The 25,541-nt window shown below is 47.4% G+C and overlaps 1 protein-coding gene across 1 annotated transcript; it reads right to left on the reverse strand.

The window, feature by feature from the left end:
* Positions 1-947: 947 nt before the first annotated feature.
* LOC122386551 (tubulin alpha-1D chain-like) lies at positions 948-2,717 on the reverse strand. The gene has a single exon (XM_043375838.1). It carries the CDS (start codon positions 2,529-2,531, stop codon positions 1,182-1,184), a length of 1,350 nt encoding a protein of 449 aa, XP_043231773.1. The 5' UTR covers positions 2,532-2,717; the 3' UTR covers positions 948-1,181.
* Positions 2,718-25,541: the final 22,824 nt, after the last annotated feature.

Here is a 25,541-nt window from a genome sequence, read left to right on the forward strand (position 1 = left end):
GCACGTGCAGCAGCACCCCAACTCTGGCACATGGATATGCAGTGCCTAGTGGGTGCCTACCTATATGGCAACTTTCAGCGCAATCGGCCAAGTAGTTACCGAGATATTGCAACAATTACAAAACTGACACCTCTTCGTTTTGCACGTGGCACTTGCATAAGGGGTCACCCACATGCATCGGGAATAGTCCAATACTTGGTAGAAGGAATGAAGCTACCCTACAAAAAATACCGCGTGTAAATCGGTCAAGTGGTTGCTGAGATATAAGCCTCGCAAAAGCGTCCGCACGGCCGGCCGGCCGCTCATACTCAGAAATATCCGTTAAAGGGACCCTCCCACCTTCAAAAAAGTTTATGAATTGGCATGAAAGTGATGTCGCTTGGTTCAGAAAGAGCGAAAACGAATATCTACCAAATTTCACCGAAAAATATTCACCGGTTTTCAAGATATTAGACTTTTACTTTTGTTTACTTTTTGGGATCTCCGCTGTTCCTAGCGACTTTATTTGGAAGCAATAGTTTGGCAGCTGAAAGTGCGGCACTTGTTGCGCGCAAAGCAGCATATACCACCGCGTGCTACAAAACGCTTTAGTCAAACATTTGAAAATCGTTAGATATCTGCGCTGACGTCACACATTCAGAGGGGTATTCCTATGCATTAGCCCCTCTGAATCAAAATGCTGCAATTTTGAAATTCAATATTTCCGATTTAAGGCATTTCTCGATGTTGTGAGTGCCGAAACCGGTAATTGTGAGCCAGGGACCCCATTTTGGCTATCTCAACTCAAATCTAATGTTAAGGTGGGAGGGTCCCTTTAATCGGAAAGACTCCGCTCGCTTCGCTCGCTCCGTAACAACTAGGGTGGCGCAGCGACAACATTAAATCTGCTGTGTGACCCTTTATACTTGCTAACTATAGCGGTAAAGGGAAACGACTTACTCTCTATCCTGTTTCAAACATATGGATATGCTCCTGTAGAAAATGCTTAGGCCAGATCAATCAAGGCATTGCATAAAGAAAAAGCTAAAGTAAAGTAGCTTATGTATATTTTTCGTTTCACCAACAAAGCTGGGTCAAATATATTTGACACCATACGATAGATGTGTAATATTCACGTGAGAAACAAAGCTTCATGACTTCACGCAGTCACAGATAGCTCAAGTTTTTCTTCAGTTGCTGAGTTAGTACTCATCCTCAATTTCTTCATCAATATCACCGTCTTGCGCTACCTCCTCGTAATCCTTCTCCAGCGCCGCGATGTCTTCGCGCGCCTCCGAGAACTCGCCCTCCTCCATGCCCTCGCCGACGTACCAGTGCACGAAGGCACGCTTGGCGAACATGAGGTCGAACTTGTGGTCCAGGCGCGCCCAGGCGTCCTTGATGGCTGTGGTGTTGGAGAGCATGCACACAGCGCGCTGTAGCTTGGCCAGGTCGCCGCCGGGCACCACGGTCGGCGGCTGGTAGTTGATGCCCACCTTGAAGCCGGTCGGACACCAGTCGACAAATTGGATCGTCTTCTTGTTCTTGATGACGGAGATGGCGGCGTTGACATCTTTGGGCACGACATCGCCGCGGTACAGCAGGCAACAGGACATGTACTTGCCGTCGCGCGGATCGCACTTCACCATCTGGTTATCCGGCTCGAAGCAGGACCTCGTGATTTCCTCTACGGTGAACTTCTCGTGCTGCGCCTTCTCCGCCGATACGACCGGTGCGTAGGTGACCAGCGGGAAGTGGATGCGAGGGTACGGCACCAGGTTGGTCTCAAACTCGTTGAGATCGACGTTGAGCGCGCCGTCGAAGCGCAGCGAGGCGGTGATGGAGGAGATGATCTGACCGATCAACCGGTTCAGGTTGGTGTACGTCGGACGCGCGATGTCCAGGTTTTTCTGGCACAGCTGGTAGATGGCCTCGTTGTCCATCATGAACTCTACGTCTGCGTGCTCCAGTGTGGTGTGAGCGAACAGGATGGCGTTATAAGGTTCTACCACAGCCGTGGCCACCTGCGGCGCCGGGTAGATGGAGAAGCACAGCTTCGCCTTCTTGCCGTAGTCCAGTGAAAGCTTCTCCATCACCAGGGAGGTGAAGCCAGAGCCAGTGCCGCCACCGAACGAATGAAAGATGAGGAAACCCTGAAATCCGGAACACTGGTCGGCCATCTTACGAATTGAATCCTCCGTCTGATCAATGAGCTCCTTGCCGATGGTGTAGTGGCCGCGTGCGTAGTTGTTGGCAGCATCCTCCTTCCCGCTTTTCAGGTTCTCCGGGTGGAACAGCTGCCGGTAGGTGCCCGTGCGCACCTCGTCCACCACCGTCGGCTCCAGGTCCACGAACACGGCGCGCGGCACGTGCTTGCCGGCGCCCGTCTCGGAGAAGAACGTGTTGAAACTGTCGTCGGCGACGCCAACGCTGGTGTCTGAGGGCATCTGGCCGTCGGGCTGGATGCCGTGCTCGAGGCAGTAGAGCTCCCAGCAGGCGTTGCCCATCTGGATGCCAGCCTGGCCGATATGCACGCTGATGACCTCACGCATGATGCCGAAGTGGGAGACAGAGACTTATAAACTGACGTGCGGCGTCCGAAGTACCCTCAGGCGGACAAGGCACGGGACCCGGTCGAGCTACGGAAGCGCGGGTCCTCCTGCCACGGTGCCCGGTGAGGCTAGTGCGGCGGCCCGCGGATGCCTCCGGGGCCGAGCGGTCGGTACGGTCGCTGACACGGGATCGGCATGTAACGACCCACGGCGGGACGCTCAAATGCGCCGAATAACGTGGACGCACCGTGTGTTTGGGGGCGTTGCTAAGATATGGGGGCCGCTATGCAATCGAAGAATTGATTGCAGCCGGCAAGGATAAGGGGCCGCGCGACCAAACATTGTCGTTACTGAAAAGTGACGTAATACCTGATGGCGTTCCTGGTATGGCTAATAAACACAATGCAGCAGGAGCTCGAGGGCGCTCCGGTGGTGTGCGCACACAATAATTACCACCGTAACAGCGCCTCACCACTCCGTGTGTATTGGACCCACCGTGTTTATCGTTCGACCAGGGAAGCATGAAATGCTAAGTAACTGGGCAGCAACATTTATTGGATACATATAAATGTTAGTGAAGGTATAGTTGCATAAGAAAATCTTCGCTCTGGTTTGGTACTTTTCCACGTGAATCCTGAATGGTTGCTTTTCAATTAGCTTTCAGGGAATCCGTTTGCGCAACGACTATCCGAGCCAATTTGAAATGCGTGTGAGCTTTACTTTGGGGGAGGGGAGGGTGAACAAACACGTCAGCAGATTATCCTCGTAATGCACCGTATTATATCAAAGGCATAACTGGCTTTATCGAAGAAAGGAATGCATACCACGCAGTGAGAGGAGCCCTGTACAATATTGCGGCGAACGACGCCTGGTGAGCCGCTTAGGAGCAATCGAGCCCAGCATTATGACACCACTGGGTGCATTTATTAGACAAAATACAACTGACTGCTTGGCAGCCACAAAAGCTAAGGTCCCGGTGGTATACGCATAAATAGCGACGTTTATAACGTACCTTGCATCAATAATAAGGAAGGAACGCTGTTCCACATTGTACTGAATGTCTTTATGTTTTTATTTCTACTTTATTTACTTCTTCCTTTTTTCTTTATTCTTTTCTGACAATATTGTCATTCAATAAACATTTATAGTTCATTCAGAAAAGTTGTTTTAGCTTACGCCGGTCGTCAATACGAGTACATACCTATCACCAAACTTCGAACTGTCTTGTCTTACATTCCTGACGAATCCTGTCATAGCTCGTAAATAAGAGCTCATTTTACATGTGACATTTATCTCTCTGTTAGGTTGCACTGGATATTATATACATCGAATGTTATACGGCTTTCTTGTATCTCCTTTTTATGAACAACGGATTCAAAGAAGCAAATGAACATTTGCTTCTTTGGTCGGCCCCGTAGCTCAGTTGGTAGAGCGTTGGACTCCGCGGAGTGAGAGCACGCGCTCCCGGTTCGAAGTCCGGGTTCGAAGCGCGACGGGAGCTTGACATTTATGGGCCTCCTGACAGGTATGGTTGCGGTTCGTGGCAGGCGTAGCCAGGCGAAGTCAGTGAGGGGACCGGCCGTGCGCGGCTATGTGCGCACGTTAACCCGCGCCCCGCTGGGCTATTCAGGCATATGCGCCCTGCTGGGGGGGGGGGGGGGGGGGCAGATTCTGCCGCCCCCCGCTGTCTAACTTCCGAACCGATGGTCGTAGAAAGACGGGGAAAACGGCAATCCAAAGCTCTCAACGAGGCGAATCTTAAGAGCTCATTTTTTTTGTTTAAGTAGGTCAGAGGTCAGGTCAAGGTCAGGTCAAGGGTACAAAATGCAAGTTTCTACAGTATCGGCCTTGCACCGTAATTGCCGAAGAATGGACTGAGACTGATTGCCCAAAACGTGTTCTTAGGCTACCAAGACAATATTCGTTGCATACAATATCATTCAAAGATCAAGGTCAAGGTCAGGTCAGGTCAGGTCAGGTCACCAAAAACAAAATATAGAAAAGGGCATGTGCGACACATGTTTTATGGGTCACTTTATTCATATAATTCAATAGGCACACTCAATTAGTGATATGGACCACCTCTGGATGAATTTCAGGTCGAGGTCAGGTCAAGGTCAGGTCAAGTAAGGTCAAATTTTGAAGTTGGTTGTTAAGGCCTAAAAAGGTGTCTATCTGATGCAGTTTTTCACGGCGAGTCGAATGGTGCTATTTTTGTTTCCGTACGAGGTCTAGAACTTCCAAAAAATTCATTTTTCAAAAATTTTGCGTGTCGTGACATCATTAAAGTTTGAATAACTCCCACATTTATGAACCGATTCTTCTCAAAATTGGTATGTAGGTGCACATAGACCACTTCTCTGACACATATTCCGGTTTTTTCGATAGACTCAAAATTTTGGATTTTATAATTATTTTCCCAAAAAAGTTGGTTAAAAAAAGGGCCAAAATCCAAAATTTTCAAAAAACCGAGATAGCCATTTCATAGACAAAGTAGAATCACGTATAACCTTTTTTGTTACGTCTTGATTCCTTTAAAAATTAAGATGTTAGCGGCGTTTGAAATTTTGCGATTTTTGAGGCGAAAATGGCGAACATGACGTCACTAAAACGTCATTTTCTCAAAAATTTTCCGACGGATTTCGCTCAAATTTTCAGGGAAAGTGTCAAATTGATGTATAATAAGGTACTGAAAGTTTGACGTCACTCGCGTAACGCGTTTAGAAGTTATTGGCGAAAAACGGGAGGGGGCAGATTCTGCCCCCCCCCCCCAGCGGGGCGCGGGCTAAACTTTGGACTCTAAATTCTGCCATAGAACCGGAATTGCGCGATCGGAGGGTAGAGGGCAGGGTCACCGCAACAAGCTTCGCTTAGCGGTGGCGCTGTCCTTGTGAATCCTTCCTATCAAAAGGTTCGGACTAAATTTATGAAAAAAACATTACTACCTACATTGCCACACATTCATGCATAAAACACACTCACATATGTACGTCTCGTACATTGCAGCCTAGCCTTCTGTTTGGTTGTGCGGAAATCTTCCACGCATGAATTCTCCCACGCAATGAGGCGAGTGCAACACGTTACGCAGCACTGCGCTATCGAGCATCGCCTGCAATTCTCTTGACACGACACTCTGACACTGCAGCTCGACTAGAGTGTCGCCATCTGCTCCCTCACACGGCCGAGGTCGGCGCGCCCTCTGTAGAGAACGCACGGCTGATGTCCGCAGCGCTTCGCATCGGCTCAGGGCCCAGGGGCAGCGGCTTCGACGCCTGTTCTGTTCCGGATTATTCCGCAACTGCCCCCCCCCCCAAAAAAAAACGTATGCACCACAGTGAAAAAAGAAAGCTGATCGCTAGTGATGGTGGATCCGATTGAGAGAGAGAGAGAGAGAGAGAGAGAGAGAGAGAGAGAGAGAGAGAGAGAGAGAGAGAGAGATAGAGAGAGAGAGAGAGAGAGAGAAAGAGAGAGAGAGAGAGAGAGAGAGAGAGAGAGAGAGAGAGAGAGAGAGAGAGAGAGAGAGAGAGAGAGAGAGAGAGAGAGAGAGAGAGAGAGAGAGAGAGAGAGAGACTACGGCAGCTGCGATAAACTGCAGGTGTAAATCGATCAGTGACTAATGAATACCCCTGCTGTATTGCGGAACAGTCTATATTCACAGCGTTCCTGTATTGCGGTACAGTCTAAACGCTGCTGTATTGCGGCACAGTCTATATTTACGGCGCTGCTGTATTGCGGTACAGTCTACATTGACGGCGCTCCTGTATTGCGGTACAATCTAAGTTTGCGGCGCTGCTGTTTTGCGGTAGTCTATATTTACGGCGCTCCTGTATTGCAGTACAGTCTAAATTTACGGCGCTCCTGTATTGCGGTACATTCTAAATTTACGGCGCTGTCATATTGCGGCACAGTCTATATTGACGGTGCTGCTGTATTGCGGTACAGTCTACATTTACGGCGTGAATGTAGTGCGGTACGGTCTATATTTACGGCGCTGCTGTATTGCGGTACAGTGTATATTGACGGCGCTCCTGTATTGCGGTACAGTCTAAATTTACGGCGCTGCTGCAGTCTGTATTTACGGCGCTGCATACTGCGGTACAGAATATATTTACGGGGTGACTCTAGTACGGTAGAAGTCCAGGGCTTCAGAGTCGTTGTGATATTCTTCGACGCCGACTTCGGCTCCGACTCCGAATTTTTCATCGGCTCCTACTGCGACTCTTAACTCTTATTCTGACTCCGGATCAATGCACTGTGGCCTATAATGGGTGAAATGCTAACCCACGCCGGTAAGGAGGGGAGCTGATGCAACCCTTCCTCTGCATGTTGTTAGCTACAGGCAGCACGGCTTCTCGGAGTCTGATTTTCAACGTTCTATCAGAGTTTTATGTCCTTATTTGTTAATGAGCGAAAACATCGGTTATCGGCATGTGAATTTATGTAAAACGGCCGATTTTTCCAGCATTTTGTTTTTCACCTGCCATAGTAAGGTGATTAGGTCCAATATTAACCCTCGCCGGACCTATTTGTTTTCTACATACGCGCCGGCCGAGGGGGGGGGGGGGCGGGTACGACCCCCTCGCTGTTTCGCCCCTGGTGGAGCTAGCGCGTCGCGGAAAAAACGAGCGTGTGCGCCGTTACAAGACAAAGAAATTGATACACGATTTTAAGGTCCTAGGTCAACCGGTGACCTCTGAGGTCAGGTCAAGTGCCCTAAGGTACGGTTCCGTGTTCGCCTCGCTCAGGCGCGTCGAATGATATATTTTTTGTTTGGGTGAGGTCAACTTTGGGTGTTGACCTCAGGTCACGGTCAGGTCAGCGCCCCCAGGTCACGAACTTGGTCAAAGGAGGTCATGTCCAATATCATTCGATTCGTCAGGTCTTCCTGAGTCCATTGGTGGCTTTCCCGACTCGCTAGCTCAATGTGATCGAGAGTTATTGACGAACAACTAATATGACCCTAATGATGTCATAAATGACGTCACACAAGGTCAACATTGCAAAAGTGACGCATCGAACCTTGCAAGGAGTGCATCAAATCACGATTCTGTGTGCTTGAGATAGTTGGAGATCGTTCCCGGCGCCAGAATAGCGGTTTTCATTTTTTCCAATTGACTTATAATGGTGAGGTCACGAAAATGACCTAAACTCATATGACCTTTAGGAAAAATCCGATACATACAAGTTGTTTGTGAGACTCGTAATATATACTAGCTCCTGCAAGTTTCATTTCCCTGTGACAGCTCCTCTGGCAATGAGGGCGTTGCGAAATTGCGACATCTGAAGACCATGCAGAGGTTCACTTATGACGTCATAGGTCAGTGACCTGACCCGACCCGAAAATGCGGTTGGTGTCAAAAGATCCGGCTTGAATTGAAGGTCCGCTATGCCAAGTTTCAGCTCTTTGTCGCCAGCGTGTTCGGAGCTATCGCGAAAAAACCTAGGGGGGGGGGGCTACCCCCTCGGCCGGCGAGGGTCAAGCTGAGGTAACAGTGTGTGCTCAGCTAAGACATTTCAACAAGCCCAATCCACTCGTGTTTGTCGTAAATCGCTCGGATATTTTATTTGGAACGACGGCATCCTGCTTGAGCCGAGACCGCAGGTAGTCTCGCTTCGCAGAAGAGGTATTCGGTTCAAGGAAGCCAAAATTTACTTAGGTTCTATAGATCGCAGGACTGGGACCAAGTGATATTGTGTAAGGTTAGAGTCATTTTTAGAACTAACGCAAAATAATAGCAACATTTATTCAATCTGGTATGCTTAAGTTATCTTCAACCTCTTGAGCAAGCCACAACTCATATTCTAATGCGCATTACCGGAGTCGGAGTTGAGACAGCTCGGAGGATTCCGACCCCAGCTCCGACTCTAGGCCTGTTGCCAAGACTCCGTGCGACTCCGACTCCGATTGCGACTCCGAAATCCCGGCTACATACTGTACATTTACAGCGTGTTATAGTGCGGCACAGTCAACATTTACGGCGTGGATGTACTGCGGTACAGTCTATATTTACGGCGTGGATGTATTGCGGTACAGTCTATATTTACGGCGTGGATGTATTGCGGTACAGTCTATATTTACGGCGTGGATGTAGTGCGGTACAGTCAGTGTATGCTTAAGGCGCTGCTGTAGTGCGGTGCAGTCTGCACTGAAAACAATTCAACCCGCGGATTGCGAGTTGGCCCGAGTATCGCGGGTATTTTGAAGAAATTACCCGCTCTGCGCGAGTTTTTGCTGCCGGGTAGGCTGACTACCCGTTTAGCTTCCCGCGTTTCGCAGAGCATCCCGTTATCATCGTAGCTTTCACCCGCTTCACGGGTGTCAACGCCCGCTATACTCGGGTAAAACAGCAACCCGTCATGCGCGGATACATGAAACCTCCTCTGGCGGGGTCAATCACTCGTCCGCAGCGGGTTGTGGCCGCAGGCGTTACTCGCGCCCACGGAGTAAGCGCATCACGCAGGTTTTGCATCGTGTAACTCGCTGCGCCAAGGTAGGTGACATGCTATACGCAGGTTGCCTTGATCACGCATGTGTCATGCAGCTGATGACCACGTGGACTCTCTGGATTTTTCTGCGGAACCTGCAGCAGCCTGCATACGCCGGTCCAAGGCCATGCATGCGCCGGCCTGCTTCAGCCCGCGCAACCCATGTGCTGATGATTTGTGGCGCGTTGTGTGGGCGCCTTCTCTTGTGTGACAAGTTGGTGGTAAGTGTTTCCTGAAGCTGGCTTTGTCGGCTGCTATACCTAGGTTCCTATGATATACCAATAGATATCCCACTGATGCACGGCATTGGTTTTGAAATTAATACTTTTGACTTCGACGCTCAAACGAGTGTTGAAATGTGACGCGCCACAATAGTCGCTGTTCGGCTCGGCTGCGTGCTTGTGCAGGCCTTGTGCAGGGGTAGAGATGTGCAAGGCAATTGTAATCGTAACTGTAACAGCTGTGGGGCTGCGTTCTGTGAGTTAGGAGGGTACTTAACGGGCTTGGGACATTTGAATCATTGTTTGGATGACGTCACGTCTTGGCCGGCAGAATATTTCGCTGGAACGCTCAGCAGAATATTCTGCAGTCCGCGAATCTGGCGCATTGTGATGAAGTTTGCAGACCGTTCTTAGCACATTTTATTGGTAAAAATAAGCCTGGATAAATAAATCTTTCCCGATGCAAATAAAATATTTGTCCAAACTATTCCTTAATATTTAAAACACTATAGGCGGATTCATGTCAATTGTCTAAGATAAGCCTTTTTACTTTCTGTATTGAGTCCGCCGTCAGTTCTTCATTTTAATCTGATATACACCGACATTTCAGTCGCCTCACGTCAGGTCGCCTGTGGCGCAGTTGGTAGCGCATCGGTTTGCAATATCAAAGATATCGGGTTCGAATCCCGGCGGGTTGGCGGCGTTTTCCTCCTTGAACGCCGCCACTGGAGGGTACTTTACCCTCCAGCTGATTTGGACACCCTACCAGCGGATATTTGTACTCGCAGAAAGCGAGTTCCCAACCCACGCAGCGCAGGTAATACGCCATGTGCGGATTGTGTACCCGCTGCGAACGGGTAGGTTGCCTTCTGTGTGTGGGTTGAGTCCCCATCCTATGCGGGTTAGGTACACAATATACTCGGGTTGACAGCCTGCGATATGCGGGTAAACGCACCCGCTGGTAGAGTGTCAAATTAGGTGATGGGTAGGTGTACCCGCCAGCAGCGGGTTTTACTCGCTGTACGCGGGTTGAATTGTTTTCAGTGTGTATTGAAGGCGCTCCTGTATTGCGATACTGTCTAAATTTAGGGGTTGCTGTATTGCGGTACAGTCTATATTTACGGCGCGGATGTAGTGCGGCACAGTATATATTTGCATCGTGGACATAGTGCGGTAGTCTAAATTTAGGACGTGAATGTAGTGCAGTGGCCAGTGCAGTCTATATTTGCAGTGTGGATGCATTGCGGCACAGTATATTTACGGCATATGGACAGCGGTGCAGTCCATACTTACCGTGCTGCTGTAGTGCGAACTATAATCAGGCGCGTAACCACAAGTCTGAAGTTACTGGGGACCACATGGAGGGACGCGAAGACCAAATATTATCCCCGCGATCGATGTCTCTCGGACGGCGAAGATTCTACGCCGTCCGGCCAATCACGTTCCATAACCGCAACCGAGCCCCCGCTGACCTTGGACGGGATTGGCCGGACGACGTAGGATCTTCGTCGGCCGAGAGACATCGAACGCGGGGTATATTTCAAGATCAGCCTTCGCCCGAGTGGGGAGGGGGAGGGGGACGTTTTCGGCCACACCTGCCAGTTTTTTCCGCGTGTAAGGAAAACCGCGGCGCGCACCGCCGCGAAACTTAGTATAGCTTATGATAGCTCATTTTCGCATCGTGTGTGAAAATTTTGACCCCAGGTCACCTATGGTCAGGTCACCAGGTCACGTTAAGTAACCATGTCTCTAAAAAACTTTGTGACTCTGTCATTCGTACAGTTTACATCCCAGAAGTTAAAAACTCGAGCTTTTGCATCAGGAAATCAGTATGAACAATTCGTATATCTTAAAGTTTCACATCGGTGAGCTAATGTCAGGTCAATTTCGCGACCTCAAATTGAAATGCTCTTCTTTTGGCCGAAAACACATTCAAACACCGTTACACAGGTAAACATGACACACTGAACCGGAAAATTGCATCTGTGACCCTTCTATGCCCCTGAGGTCATCTCAGGTCACGATTTTTTACCATAACGTTAGGTAGAAACATGATAGAGCGCTGAAAACGCCATGAATGTGTTCAGCTCAACAATACCAATCGAATGACATGCAACATGACCTTTTCCGTGACCTTGACCAGGGGTCAAATTTTCAAGCTGACCTTGTCAGGTCAACTTGTAAGTTCATTCGACGCGTCTCGACGAGACAAACGCGATCCCGGTAAAATCAGCGTCATACAAGCTTTGAGTCAAAAGTTGTGATACAAAGCCCTTTCTTATGCGCCTATTTGTGAAAAGTTGTCAGAATGTTCGTGAAAATTTGGTGACCTCCAGGCTCCAATGACCTCAGCGATGACCTGATCAAAAACGACATAAGTAATTCTGAAAGATACAGTAGTGAGCTATCTGTTGCTTTTCACCGCGTCTTTCTAGCTTGCTTACTTTCCGATATAATCTGGTCTGGCTAAAAAGCCCCCCCCCCCCTCCCCACCACCACCACCATGGCGAAGCTGGCTGAGAGGCCCACCCGGGCGCTGGCTAAATAAAACATCCATAGTTTTGTCTTCCGTTGACTACATAGTACATAAGTTACTCTTCACGTCGATCTAGAGACAATATTTGACTATTTAAGCAAATTGAGGAGGTCGTCAGTTTTACTGGGGACGGTCCCCAGTAACCCAAAAGTTACTGGGGACTGGTCCCCAGTGTCCCCAGTGGTGGCTACGCGCCTGACTATAATATAAACGCGCTGCTGTATTGCGGTACAGTATATATTTACGGCGTGGATGTAGTGCGGTGCAGTCTAAATTTACGGCGCTGTGGTAGTGCGGTACAGTACATGTTTATGTTTACGGCGCAGCTGCAGTGCGGCACAGTACATAGTTGCGGCGCTGCTGCACTGCGGCACACTCTCTAGTTTCGACGTGGATGTAGTGTGGTACAGTCTGGATTCACTGCGCTGCTACAGATGTGCAGTGCGGCATAGTCGGCATTCACAGCGCTGCTAGTGTGATGCTTACAATCTTTATTTTCAGTGCGACTGAAATAAATTTCCGGGCCATCTTTTCACGGCATCTTTGTCACAATAAACTTCAACTTATCCCTTATCCTTCCAGTGTTCATATAGTTGTGTTGCGAAGGCATATCGTGAAAAATACGGTTTATATTGCTTTTATAACTGAGCACAGGTGTTTCTGCGCGGCCTTTAAGTAAAATTATTCTGGTGAATACATAAACGTCCTGTTTACGAGATGTGCCAGCTCGTATGTGCCAGCCCATTGTTGTGGGGCCAGCGTGAGTTCACATCACATCTCATAAGCAAAGCCTAGTCAGTAAGTGTGTGGATCGTGTGTATTATTGTCAGTTGTTGCCCAAAGTCGTAGGTCTCATTGTCCATGCATGCCTCAGGTGTATTTAATAACAAAAAATACGCACATATGCAAACAAACAGAATGCATGAGTGAACAGTCTCACTGATAGAGAAAAGTGATTAGTCGCTTGTAACCACTATAAACAAGTAAGAAAATAAATGGTTGATTTTTAATAAATGAGTTCGCTCTTTTAGAAACATTGTATGGATACCATAAAATTTCGAATTTCCTTACAACCGATATTCCGATTACGGATAACTACGTAGATGGCGGTAGATTGCCGAGTTCATTAGGGCTCAGGTGTCTGTTTTTACCTGCGGAGCGCCGTCGGCGGCGCAGCGGCCGTACGGCGAGATCCGGTGACGTCACCGGCCGGCCGCGTGAGTCAGCACGTGACCCCCGGCCAGGTATTGATTCGGTGGGCGGCGCCTGGCGGGTCAGTCACGTGGCCGACACCGTGCCCAGTCGCCCCACGCCGCGCGGCCCGGCAGCAGAGCACTCCTTCAGGTGGTTCGGTCAGCGGTCAGCACGGGCCAGCCTCTCCGTAAACACGGTCAGTCATCAGTCGGATATCGCCGTCTTTTGTGTGTGGGGAAAGATACCTCACATGGAGAACTTAACTTAAATTTAAATAATTCGTGATATCTCATGTCAATGTGTCATGTGGTTAGTTGTTTGTGATACCCCTTCATTGAACTAGGAAGGAGGAGAGGGGGTTAATTTTTGAACCGTCCAACTCGGTTCTGAAAGCCGCCGACCGTGACCGGACGGACCCGGTCGGTTTCAGAGTGATCCATGGCAGGAAGATGGTCACCGCCGTCCGAAAGACATCGACACCGCTTCAATAGCGCGGTAAGTGCAGCACACTGGTGCCCGACGTCGGTTCGTATGTCCGTCAGTAGCGCTTAGCGACAACGCACACATTCATGGATTGATACCATCTAGCCGGGCGTTGAGGAACCTTCTCTTTTTATAGGTAGACGAGCTAGAAGCAGCATGCAATATCACCAAGTTGGATATCTGCTTTGATAATGTTTCCCATCGCATCTATGGAGTTCAAATGTTGTCCATGGTGACCTCAGCTCCAGGAAAAATACAGAAAAACTTATATGTCTTCCTTTAGCGGCATGGATCACATCATCTGTGACTGAGATATGGTGGAGCCGTTTAATTAGGTGTAATTCTGAAAACATTGAGGTAGGATTTCGGAGTCATTCCGAACTCTTCGACTTTGGGTGAATACATTTAACCCAGCCGGCACAGGGAAGGGTGACTTAGCTCCCAAGGATGTCGTCAGCTGGGATCCGCACCGTTTGTCGGATTCCGCTGATATTTTAACATGTATTGGGCCATCCCTGAACGTTGTTTATATATGCATACATAAGCATAATGTACATACATGTGTCCTTATACATGTATGTATATGAACTGGTCACTTTTGCACTGATCACATTAAATTATAAAAAGGCGTCAGTTAAATATCACGGAGATCCGGAACTCGACTCAATTTAAAGAAGATATGAACCAAACTCATTCTTAAATATTGAGGACGACTGACAGGTTACCGAACCTTTACTTGAGTGACCACTAAGGCGATGATACTGCTGGCCCAGTTAGTACTGGGATCGGTGGGAATACTTAGCCACCTTTCGCTGCGTGATTGAGCCTAGAGATTCGCGAAATAGCAAAGATACAACTCTTTGACGATACGAAACCGATGGAGTCTAGTTTTTAAATCCTAGGGCATTGGTTGACCTTCCAGGTCAGGCCAATAAACCAAACTCAAGAGCAGTATGACCTGACCCAACAGTGTCCAGCGGAGGGGCCGTGTCCAGTCGTGAGGGCATGTTAACCCGCTCGAACTAATTTTTGTCCGCGATCGGGTGGTGGGGTCAGGGTCAGCACAACAAGCTATGCTTAGTGCGGGCTCTGATTCCCCAAGTCCGCCCATTCAACCATTCGGACTAAATTTATAAAGAAGTTTAGAGCTTCTTGAAGTAGGTAAAGAATGTGTGATGTATTTTGAGGCCATGGTACCAAATTTCATATTGCTGTTGGGCCAATAACAGTGCATTGGTGCATTTGGGATAGGTTGGGTCAGGTCAGGTTCGACCAAGTATCAGGCGTCCCGTCGGCTGTTTTTTTGGTAGGTGTTGTTGGACGTTTCAGCTTTACGGATACGCGCCCTAATCCGACAACATTATTCGGAATGTATTTCCATCCTAGAGAGCTCGCCAACATGTGGAATGGGATCAAAACTATTTCCCAATGCACAAATGAATGCTAATTTCGTAGTCAGTTAAACATCTACCCCTAAAAGCTGTCAAACTTAGAAACTCAACCAAACTCACCAAATGTTAATGATCTTAATGCAACCTTGACACCCAACATAATCCGGAGAAACACACTGTAAAAAATATTGACTAGCCCCTCGTCAAATGATTCTCAACGCCAACGGGTACAGACTAGTTTTGCATCCTACTTTTGACACACGCTGCGAGCCCCTGGCTTGTTTTGTGTTCGTCAGATGACAGTTACCAGGTGTCGGTTAGTTTTTAACACGTCCCAAAAATAGCTGGAGCGTTTCTGCCTTGTTTTGGAAGCAGGTCCTCGTTAATGCTGTTTATGATAACAAAGTACCTAGTAACAATAATAACGAAAAACAATGTCAAAACGAGGGTGGCTTGTTTAGTGACGATGCTCAAAAGAGGCATCGTCTTGTTCCTACTTAACGAATGAAGCTCAAACTAGGTCAAAACTAACGTATTGTTCAACCCATAGTCAGATGACCAGCAGATCCTACGCCGCCCAATCCAGTCATCGAATTTGCCAGCGAATTCGTTTGAAGACCATCATATTATTAAATATCGGTGGTCTTCAAACGAAATCCCTTACCAGTTTGATGACGAATTCATCCGGCCCATTCAAAAAACGCTCAAGATAAAATGAAAGTGTATTTCTGAAATAATGTGCTTTCTTGCAATGCACCTTTCGTATATCAAGCGAACCTTTCACTTCCAGCGCCCGTTTACAGTTATCAATCGAATCAGAAGCATGCACATACCTATCGATAGATCTGAACCTAAGAACACAGAAGACATTTTGTAGAGTACCTGTCTGAGCCTATGCAGTGGAGCCCGTGAGCCGCCCAACCGCAGCTGCCTCATGAACTTGATGATAGGTCTGAACCTCAGATTGGCCAGAGCTTGGCCGTCAATAACCAGCTTATTTATATCCACAGTTGTAGTGACTTAGGGTTTGGAATTTGCCAAACCTAAGTTTTGATTACCAAGAGAAGTTTTGCTTCTTGCACTTGCCTTTTCTTCATAACTTTGGCGGAAATCGTCGTAGTGAAACTTCAGTGTTCCGTTAGCTGTCGGTTCTTGAGAGAGTTGGCCTGCAGGCCGGACACCGGGGGCGGCTCCACAACTTTCGAAAAATTAAACCTAAGTCCTATTGCACTGCATGGAGAGCAATTCATTTAAAATCGCTCTTGTTCCCCCCCCCCCCTCGACAACTTTGCAAACGTCTCTGCGCGATTTGGTTGAGAATAATGGCTTATGGCAAGTTATTGAATCAGAACGTCGATCACTGCAGGTCATATATCGGCAAGCAATTCTTCATAACTAGACACTGCACAAATGGAAACTATACAGGTTTGCCCAGTGATAAACACTCGCACTGCACAGACGCGCGCACCCCCGACCGAACGCGGCACGGCACAGCGCAACTGGCGCCGGGAAGCCGGGAACGCATTAAGTGAAGGATTCACAGGTGCGCAACTTTATTGCGAACAATAAAAACCTACCGCAAACGATTAAAAAAAAAAGCTTTAGGGCAATCGGAAATACAAATGTATTGACTTATAGAAATAAAATTGTCATTCACCTTCCAAATAACCCAACAATTTATTTGCCGTAAAAAGTGTCTGGAAATGGAAAGTTGCAAACATGATTCAGCAAGTAGGGAAACGCAGCAGCTACCTGGCGAATAATCTCAGGCTGGTTTAGTGACGAGTGCATTGCTACGGCTTGTTCCTCACCCTTCACAGATTACTATGACAAAACTACCCCTAGTATTTTGATCATCCTGAGCCTGGCTTTCACCTAATAATTTGATGAGGGTCTACCTCGTTTCGGATTGAGGCGAAAACAAACGTCAAACAACCTTGATAGTTAATTCAGCACTTCAAAACAAAGGTACACCTAGGGTATCATTACAATACCGGATCATAACGATCTGGATAGTTCTCAGCCTGTAAGCTAACTAAGCGGTAACTAGTCAAGTGGTAGGTACCGGAAGCATTGACAACCTGGTGACTGTTTTGAGACCCTTGTTTTGACACATAGCTCGTCAATATTTTTTACAGTGCAGTATTTTACATGTTAGCATGTTGAAAAGTTTGGAAATGCACAAATAATGTGCACTGACTTACATATGCCTAATCGCCACTCCGGCGATAAGGCCTAAAAGCAAGCCTCAGATCAAAGGTTCTCTGAGCAAGGCTCCGGCATATTCAGAGTAGGTCTAAAAATAATTAACACAATGGCATTTGAAGGTTTGTCGCTAACCGCCACTTCTTTCGCGACTTATTCGTGGGTAACCGAGAGGGATCCATCCGATTCCCTCTGCGTCTTAAGTGCAATTAACAAACTAAAAACCGCTTACAGGCTTGTAAGTAAAAATCGACTGATCTGTTATAGAGCAATAAAGTTCATCGCTCTGAGCGCTCAAGAAAACTGGAAATGGTAAGCTCTCAAAGTCACGATTATGTTCACAGGATGTAAGTTACACAATGGTATCTATTTACACCTTTTTTATCATTGCATCATACATCACGTGGCATTCCATTCGTCTTAACGATACTGGTCAAATCAATTAAATTTCCTTTCATCAAAGGCAATGTGCCAAATAACTACATGTATTAAAGTATTTCTGGGGATAGGTACATACACACCCCCTGAAAGGGCCTCAATCCCCTCTCCGACCAGGGTTCTTTCCACGCGAAGTCATTCTCTATTCTCAAAAGGCCCTAGCCGGCTTCTGAGGGCCGTGGTAGTGTAAAAGCGTACTTGAGACTTGGTTCCTAAGCACCTTGAGTATGATCTCAGGCAGCTTTTGCCAAATTGTCAGGGAACTCAGATTTGTTTTTCAATAGAAAAACATAATTCTAAAGAATAGTATTTTAACTATTGACAACAAACCTTCGGTTACCCCTGTCCCGGGGAATGGGATCTCACTGCTGGTGTATGTAGGAGGTATGGACAGGTGACAGCGCTCCACCACGCCGGGTGGCTCAACACGGGCAACTTGCCGAAATGTTTGCTGCGTAAGTAAGAGCACAAGGAAATTCAACAATTATACCATCACTTCCAGTTGGCCCAAAGCTGCGGGCCCTTAATCAGTGAAAATTCAATCTCCGCCGACAGGTTGTAGTGATGGTACACTCATGACATTTCAACCGGTGTCAAAAGGGACATATTTCGCCACTCTTACACACTTCGCCGGGTGTGAGCTTCTTTTTTTCGATGAAAATCTGGTCGGGGCCACCAGCTGTGCAGTAAGCAGGGATGCGGAGCCGTGGAAATTTCAGACGGCTCCGGCTCCGGCTCCGGCTCCGGAGAAAAAAATCGGCTCCGGCTCCGGTTCCGGCTCCGGGTGAAATATCATGGCGGCTCCGGCTCCGGCTCCGAGTAAAATGATCCGGCTCCGGCGGCTCCGGCTCCGGCTTCTACTCAGTACATCCCCTATGCGATCAATTAAATACGGGTGGAAGAAAAAAGGCGATGGGATTGGTACACGTTGCTTCTGTATTTGTATAACAAGGCTATTTTGAATACCACATTGTTTTACGCCTTGTACTGTCAAACCGAACTAGGTAAATAATTGTTTCCTCTTAAGAAAAGGAGCCGGAGTCGCCCTCTTTTTTGACGGCTCCGGCTCCGGCTCCGGCTCCGGGCTATATTGTTTCACGGCTCCGGCTCCGGTTCCGGCTCCGGGCAAAATATGCCGGCTCCGGCGGCTCCGGCTCCGGCTCCGGCTCCGCATCCCTGTCAGTAAGGGTAGAAAACGAGCCCAAAATGTTCCTAAAAGTAAGCTAAGAGCTTGAATTTAAGCAAAGTGATTCACGACTGGCACCAGAAATGTTGAATTCGACCGACTCCGACTTCACGGCCTTGGTTTTAAATCTTGCCGCCGGCACTGGCCATTCCGCATTATTCGACGGTACAAGGGGTTGGGAAAGCCGAGATATTTGAAGTAAAAACTCCTAAGGGGTAGAGTCAAGTTCTTTCTTGTGCCAGCGAAGGCTAAAACATGGCCTATAACCTCGCCCAGCAAGGTCTTTTCCATGACGAAACCGGCCGGAAGGGGGAGGCCGACCCCCCACCACGATCGTCTCCTGTAATATTAAGAAACACCACGTTGACTGGGTAAAGTGGACCTATAGGAAATCGCACCCATATGCGAGTGAAGTTATTCAAGCTAGGTTTAAATTTAAAGGGATTTGGTGATGTAATGTAAAATTGCTAGAACTAGTCACAAGCTTTTGACGCATTGCTTGTGTTCTACATTGTAAAGCAATACCAAAATCATAAACACGCTCAACACGTCAATGCGCATCGAAGCGTATGCCTTTTTCTCTTCGGAGCAGTCTTGCTAAGATCCTTACAGCTGTGACCAGGCACGTTAACTGATATACAATTGGTTTGGATATCACTTTGAGTCGTTGACCTCATGCCACGGCCATGTCATGGCCTCGACATGAAAAAGGGCCACTTAGGCCACGAAACTGGTGGGTGGAGGCAATAGCCGTTTTCACGACGGACTACCCGGCGAATGCACCTAATTTGACCAAATCTGCACCTAATCTCTTTTACAGCAAATATCTTCATTTTATGAATTTACTTCAGTGTTTTAACCGATGATGCTCTCTGATAATACGACAAAAAGCAGACATATAAGCAATTAGAGCAGCCCTAGCTGATAGCTACTAAGAGACACACTGAACCTGATTTGACCAAATCTGCACCTAATCTGCACCAGATGTGCACCAAACGTGTACCAGATGGCCATCGTGAAAACAGCTAATATCGCATGCTAGTCTATTCGACAGGTCTTTCTTAGGCCATCTGTGACTCTTCCGATTCGCTATAACTCTTTCATAGAAAATTATTGACGGAAAACTTCTAGGTTACGTCAAATACGACGTTATTAAGGTCAGCAATGTCAACAATGCCAAAGTGAATAATTGGACCTTGCAGGAAGTGTATAGGATCACGCTTCCTTTCGCCTCAGATAGTCTAAGACCATTCCCTGTGCCAACATAACTGGTTCCATCAGCAGTTTCCATGTTTCCCACACTGACTTGTGCCTAATGGTGAGGTCACTAAACCAGCCTGAACTCAGTTGACCCTTATGAAAATTCAAAGACGTGTAAACTGTGAGGAATTGGGAGCTTACTACTACATACTTGCTAGATGTATTTCACTGCAAATGATTTCCTGGCACTGAAGGCAAAGTTGCGACATTTTACGATCATGCAGAGCTTCACTTGTGACGTCATAGGTTAGCTGAAATTTCTGTTAATGTCACAGAAGAATCCGACTTAGATTCAAATTTAGGCATACCAACTGAAAAGCCTTCTATCGCTGATGCGTTCTGACTTCCGAGTAATCGTCCGAAAACGTTCATGGGTCCACACTATACCACCCCCTTGACCGTCAAAGGTTGAAACAAGAAGTTAATATATTGATAGAAAATGCTAAGTCCGGCATGCTCCAACTCTTCACATTTGCCCGTAGTCTCACAAAAGGTCGAAAAATCCCATTTAATCTGACCTGTGACATCATCGATAGAACTAAGGTCAACTGAATTGCATCACTTCCCATTGGGCTATCGATGACCGGTTGAATGTTGAAAATCGGCCCCAAAGTTCCGTAGATAACATATGGGGGCCAAAACAGGTCCTCACGAGCGGCGGACTGGTTACGGAAATAGCCCTACGCGATTCTGGTTACCGCGGCATTAAAATGCACTCGATGCGACAGTGGGATTCTAAAAACGATTTGCGTCCATCGTATCTCGGTATGACATTAAAGAGAAGCATAAATATCGGCGGGGACATCTGTTGTGGGAAGTGGGAAACGACGTCTAGAATGATGACTGATCAGCTGTGATGGCTCCAAATTGAAACACTGATGCCATTCCGACTCACGATGCCGACACGTGAGAGCCAGCTCCGAGTGCGCAGCGATCGATCGATCGGGAGATTCCAGAGAAAAACGGCGGCAGGAGCGTAACAGAGACAATTTACCCCAAACAGGTCCATGAAAAAGTCAAATTATGATGATTACGGAGAATAGCTGCGCGATTATCCATGATATGTAAGCATTTCGGCAAAACACGGCAAAGGTGTTAGTAGACGGCGAGTTTGTTGAAACTTTGAACACGGGTGGGCGTGGTAAGTACCTACACTCGATAGGTTTACGCCGTGCAAGTATCGGCGTGACACATTCATGTCAAACCCCATGTCCCAAAGTGAGCCCAAGAGGGTCGAACAAGCGCGCAAAACAGTGAGGGTCCGTTGAAAGGGGAAAAACAATGCGCTGCAACGAAACGGCAGCGAGTGCTTTTGAATCCTTGCTTAGCCAGTTTGTTCCTAGCTGTAAGCAGCGATCCCGGTAAGAGTCTTCACAAAACAACTTAGGTAGGGGTCAAAGTAGGGGGCGGTCGCTAAACTGCTCGAAACGCACGGAAACATGCTAGGTACACCGTTTACATATCTAAATATTGACTGAAAAAAATCACCTGTCGCAGACTAATTAGACAAAGCTATTGGACCTTGTCTTGTTTTTTCAACCTTATGATGTTCATTTTCTTCTCGCTAACTTGACAAGCGGTAAACGGTAAAGGATAGGAGGCGGACTAGAGCTTCAATTTGGACTGCGATCAGCTTGAGGTATTAGGTAAGGTCAAGGATGGAATCAGATGGGTCAAAATAATCAAAACAGCGGAATGAGAGGATTTTTTTTGCAAATAGCTTTTGTAGCGCACAATTATCACCGCCAATCAAACCCCATTCGTCGATGTGAGGTCAAGAAATTGACCTGACTTAACCCTCGCCGGCCGAGGGGGGGGGGGCGGGTGCGGCCCCCCCCATAGGTTTTTTTCGCGATAGCTCCGAACACGCTGGCGATAGAGAGCTGAAACTTAGCATACCTGACCTTTGATTCAAGCCGGATGTTTTGACACCAACTGCATTTTTGGGTCAGGTCAGTTCACTGACCTATGACGTCATAAGTGAACCTCTGCACGGTCTTCAGATGTCGCAACTTCGCAACGCCCTCACTGCCACAGGAGATGTCACAGGGAAATGAAACTTGCAGGATCTAGTATCCATTATGAGTCGCACAACTTGTTTATCTCGGATTTTTCCTAAAGGTCATATGAGGTCAGGTCATTTTCGTGACCTTACTATTACATATAAGTCAATGGGGAAAAATGAAACTGCTATTCTGGCGCCGGGAACGATCTCCAACTATCTCAAGCACACAGAAATGTGATTCGATGCTCTCCTTGCAAGGTTAGATGCGTCACTTTTGCAATGTTGACCTTGCGTGACGTCATTTATGACGTCATCAAGGTCATATTAGTTTTTCGTCAATAACTCTTGATCAAATTGAGCTAGCGAGTCGGGAAAGCCACCAATGGACTCAGGAAGACCTGCCGAATCGAATGATGTGCAACATGACCTCTTTCGACCAACTTCGTGACCTGGGGGTGCTGACCTGACCTTGACCTGAGGTCAACACCCTAAGTTGACCTGACCCGAACAAAAGTATATCATTCGACACGCCTGATCGAGGCGAACACGATGCTGCCAAAATCGCGGCTCTGCGGCCGTTTTTTGCGAAGTTATTCACCAAAAACTGAACCGTACCTTGGGGCACTTCACCTGACCTCAGAGGTCACCGGTTGACCTAAGACCTTGAAATCTGTTACCAATCTCTGCGTCTCGTAACGGCGCACACGCTTGTTTTTTCCGCGACGCGCTAGCTTCACCAGGGGCGAAACGGCGAGGGGGGGTCGTACCGCCCCCCCCCCCTCAGCCGGCGCGTAGGTAGAAAACCAATAGGTCCGGCGAGGGTTAAGGTCACTGATGGGAAAATATGAGCTCAACTTATAGGCAACTAGACGTGGCCTAAGCACATCCAGTTCCATTCATATGGCTCGGTTTCTACTGTTGATATGGCACAGTGACTATATTAGAAAAAAAAAACAGATTTGATGTAGGGTCATTCAAAGTGTCCTGGCGACCTAACTTCATAAGTAAGGAGATCATTTATTGCACACAATTTGTAACAATGATGGCTAAATAGTCATACAAAAGACGCTACACACCGTGGTTTTCCTACTATTCAACGGAAACCAAACAAACTGGGGTGAATATCCGTCTCTGTCGGTGCACGAGCTAATAGGTCTCAGATGAACCGGTGACAACTAGTTATAAGTTCAGGTTTATTAATGTCCAAAAGAAGGGGTCCTGTTTTGTGAGTTGCATCTCCAAAGACTGTCACCGAGCTGCGATTTCAGCATCATCGTACTTAATTGTAATACGCATGCACGTCGAAACGTTGCTTTTTGCTTGGCAATGGTTAACTTGAGGTACCTACTGACCATTTTAAGGTCAGGTGTAGGTTAGGTTGAAGCCGCTCAGGTTACAAAGCGGCTGGAAAATGTAATATTGTATAACATTCGATTTAGCAGATCTTGCTGAGTTCGTTGGCGGATTTCCGACTCGTCTTTTCAATTTCATCGGGATTTATTGACGAAAAACTGAAGAGAGTAAGCGGCCTGTGACGATACGCACTCGCAGGTTCCCAAATATAGAAATTAAGCATCAAACGTTGCAAAGAATGTTAGAAATAGCGATTGAACGTGCTTAAGAGTCCCTGGCCCGGCCGGGCCCAAGGGCTAATCCCAATCACCTAAGCCCATGGGCGTACGTAGTAACGTACCCCCTGTCTACCTCGGCAAACAAAGAAACTAAGGGGAAAAACGGTAACAAACAAACACTTCCACGGAGTACAAAATCGGGCACAACTAGTTGCAAACGAAACACAACATTCTGAGGAGTCCGAAATGGTGCTCAAAGTTCAAGATCAATGTCATGTTCTACAATTTGTAAATTGGCCTTAACTTTATTTTTTATCGTTTGTGTTGTATACCGATAATGGTTTGGGATGTTTTCGGGCTTATCCCCATTTCTGGTTCATTTAAAAATGTAAGGCTGCCTCGAAGTCAAGGTCATGCACGGATATCGTTGCTAGAGGCCGTTTTGCGGATTCATGTTAGCCGTTAGCCGTACATAATAATGCAGTCATTTTTACTCTCCTTAGGGTCTTAATGCGCGTTCAGAGCAAAATGAATGGCATATTTGTGATAAGCGCCCAAGAATGCACCATACCATATACATACTTATCATTTAGGTACCAAGGTCAAAGTCATCGGAGATCATTTAATGTCATTTGTATGAGACCAACAGAAAATCCCATTACATAGTAAAAAGTAGCTTCATGCACAACTCGACGCGTCTTGAAAAGAAGAACGCATTGTGCCATGCTTTTGCTTCAATAGTCTTTTTACCGAGGTTAGTTGCAAAAAAACTCCGTTTTTGGAGCTTTGTCCTGGCCTCTGAGGTCACTCTGTAAATCTGAGACATTGAAATAGGGTATCACTAGATTTTTTCTTATTTCTGCTTACAATGAAGACAACATTGAAGTTTGTGACCTTGACCTGACCTGTTGACCTGCTCCCAACTCTCCAAAATCGTTATTGCGTTTGTTTTTTTTTCTGGCACGTTGCCCAGCTGTGTTCATGAGTTGGTATCTCTACTTCATGCAGTTTCCGCGGCGCATTTGGATTGTTCCGCAAGTAGCATAAAGTGTGGTTAACCCGCGCACCGACGGGGGTCTGCGCCAACTTCGTACCGACGGGGGGGGGGGCGGATGACCGCCCCCCCCCCGAGATCTCGAGAACGAAGCAAGATAGCGACAAGCGGTAAACGGCATCGGATACGCACAGTCAAGGTCTACAATTTTCACAAAGGTCATTTTCAGGTCAGGTCAAAAATGACGTCACAGGGGTCGAAAAAGTCAAAATGGCGGCGCGAGATATGGAGAGAGTTTTCTCGAATAACTTTCGAATTAGTCAAGACAGGAACAAACTAAGGGCATCATCGTGATCCTCTCGTCAATCCGCATCGAATGATATATATGTTGACCTCGAAAGGTCAAGGTCAAAGGTTGACCTCAGGTCACGTGACCTCGAGGTCATCATGTATATCATTCGATGCGTCTTGACGAGCTGAACACAATGAGACCGTCCGCGCGGCTGTATCTTGTTCCTGTACGGAGTTATTGGCCAAAAACCTTTGGTGACCTTTGATGACGTCACATGACCTTACAGCTGCCCAACAGCAAACCAGACCTCAAGGTAGTGAAGGTTGGTCGTATATGAAGTCATGTATGGTATATGGGGCCATTCCGACCCGTTTTAGTGGTAAAAACAGGGAGTTGATTTTTCCCCCATTGACTTATAATGGGGAGGTCGCGAAATTGACCTGACCTTAGGTCACCGATATCAAAATTCCGAGATATACAAATTGTAGCTAGTAATGACCTTATAACATCCTGCGACTTTCAAAGGCCTCCGACATCTACTGTAGCTCTGGCACGGTGACAAAGTTGCAAAAAAGTGACTTGAGGTTGGGTCATTCAAAGTGACCTGGTGACCTGACGTTAAAAGTTAGGAGTTTCAAACTTGCACACCATGTGTAAAATTGATGAGGGAATAGTCGTACCAAATTTCGCGGCGCTTTTCCCGCTATTCGCGAAAAACCTCAGGGGGGCGGATATCCGCCCCCCCCCC

Source organism: Amphibalanus amphitrite, unplaced genomic scaffold (genome assembly GCF_019059575.1).
Source record: "Amphibalanus amphitrite isolate SeventyFive unplaced genomic scaffold, NRLGWU_Aamphi_draft 000255F_arrow, whole genome shotgun sequence".
NCBI classification, from domain to species: Eukaryota; Metazoa; Arthropoda; class Thecostraca; order Balanomorpha; family Balanidae; genus Amphibalanus; species Amphibalanus amphitrite.

What these genes read in the sequence shown, in the direction of transcription:
- LOC122386551 (XM_043375838.1), bottom strand. Translation starts at nt 2,531, where the DNA reads ATGCGTGAGGTCATCAGCGTGCATATCGGCCAGGCTGGCATCCAGATG.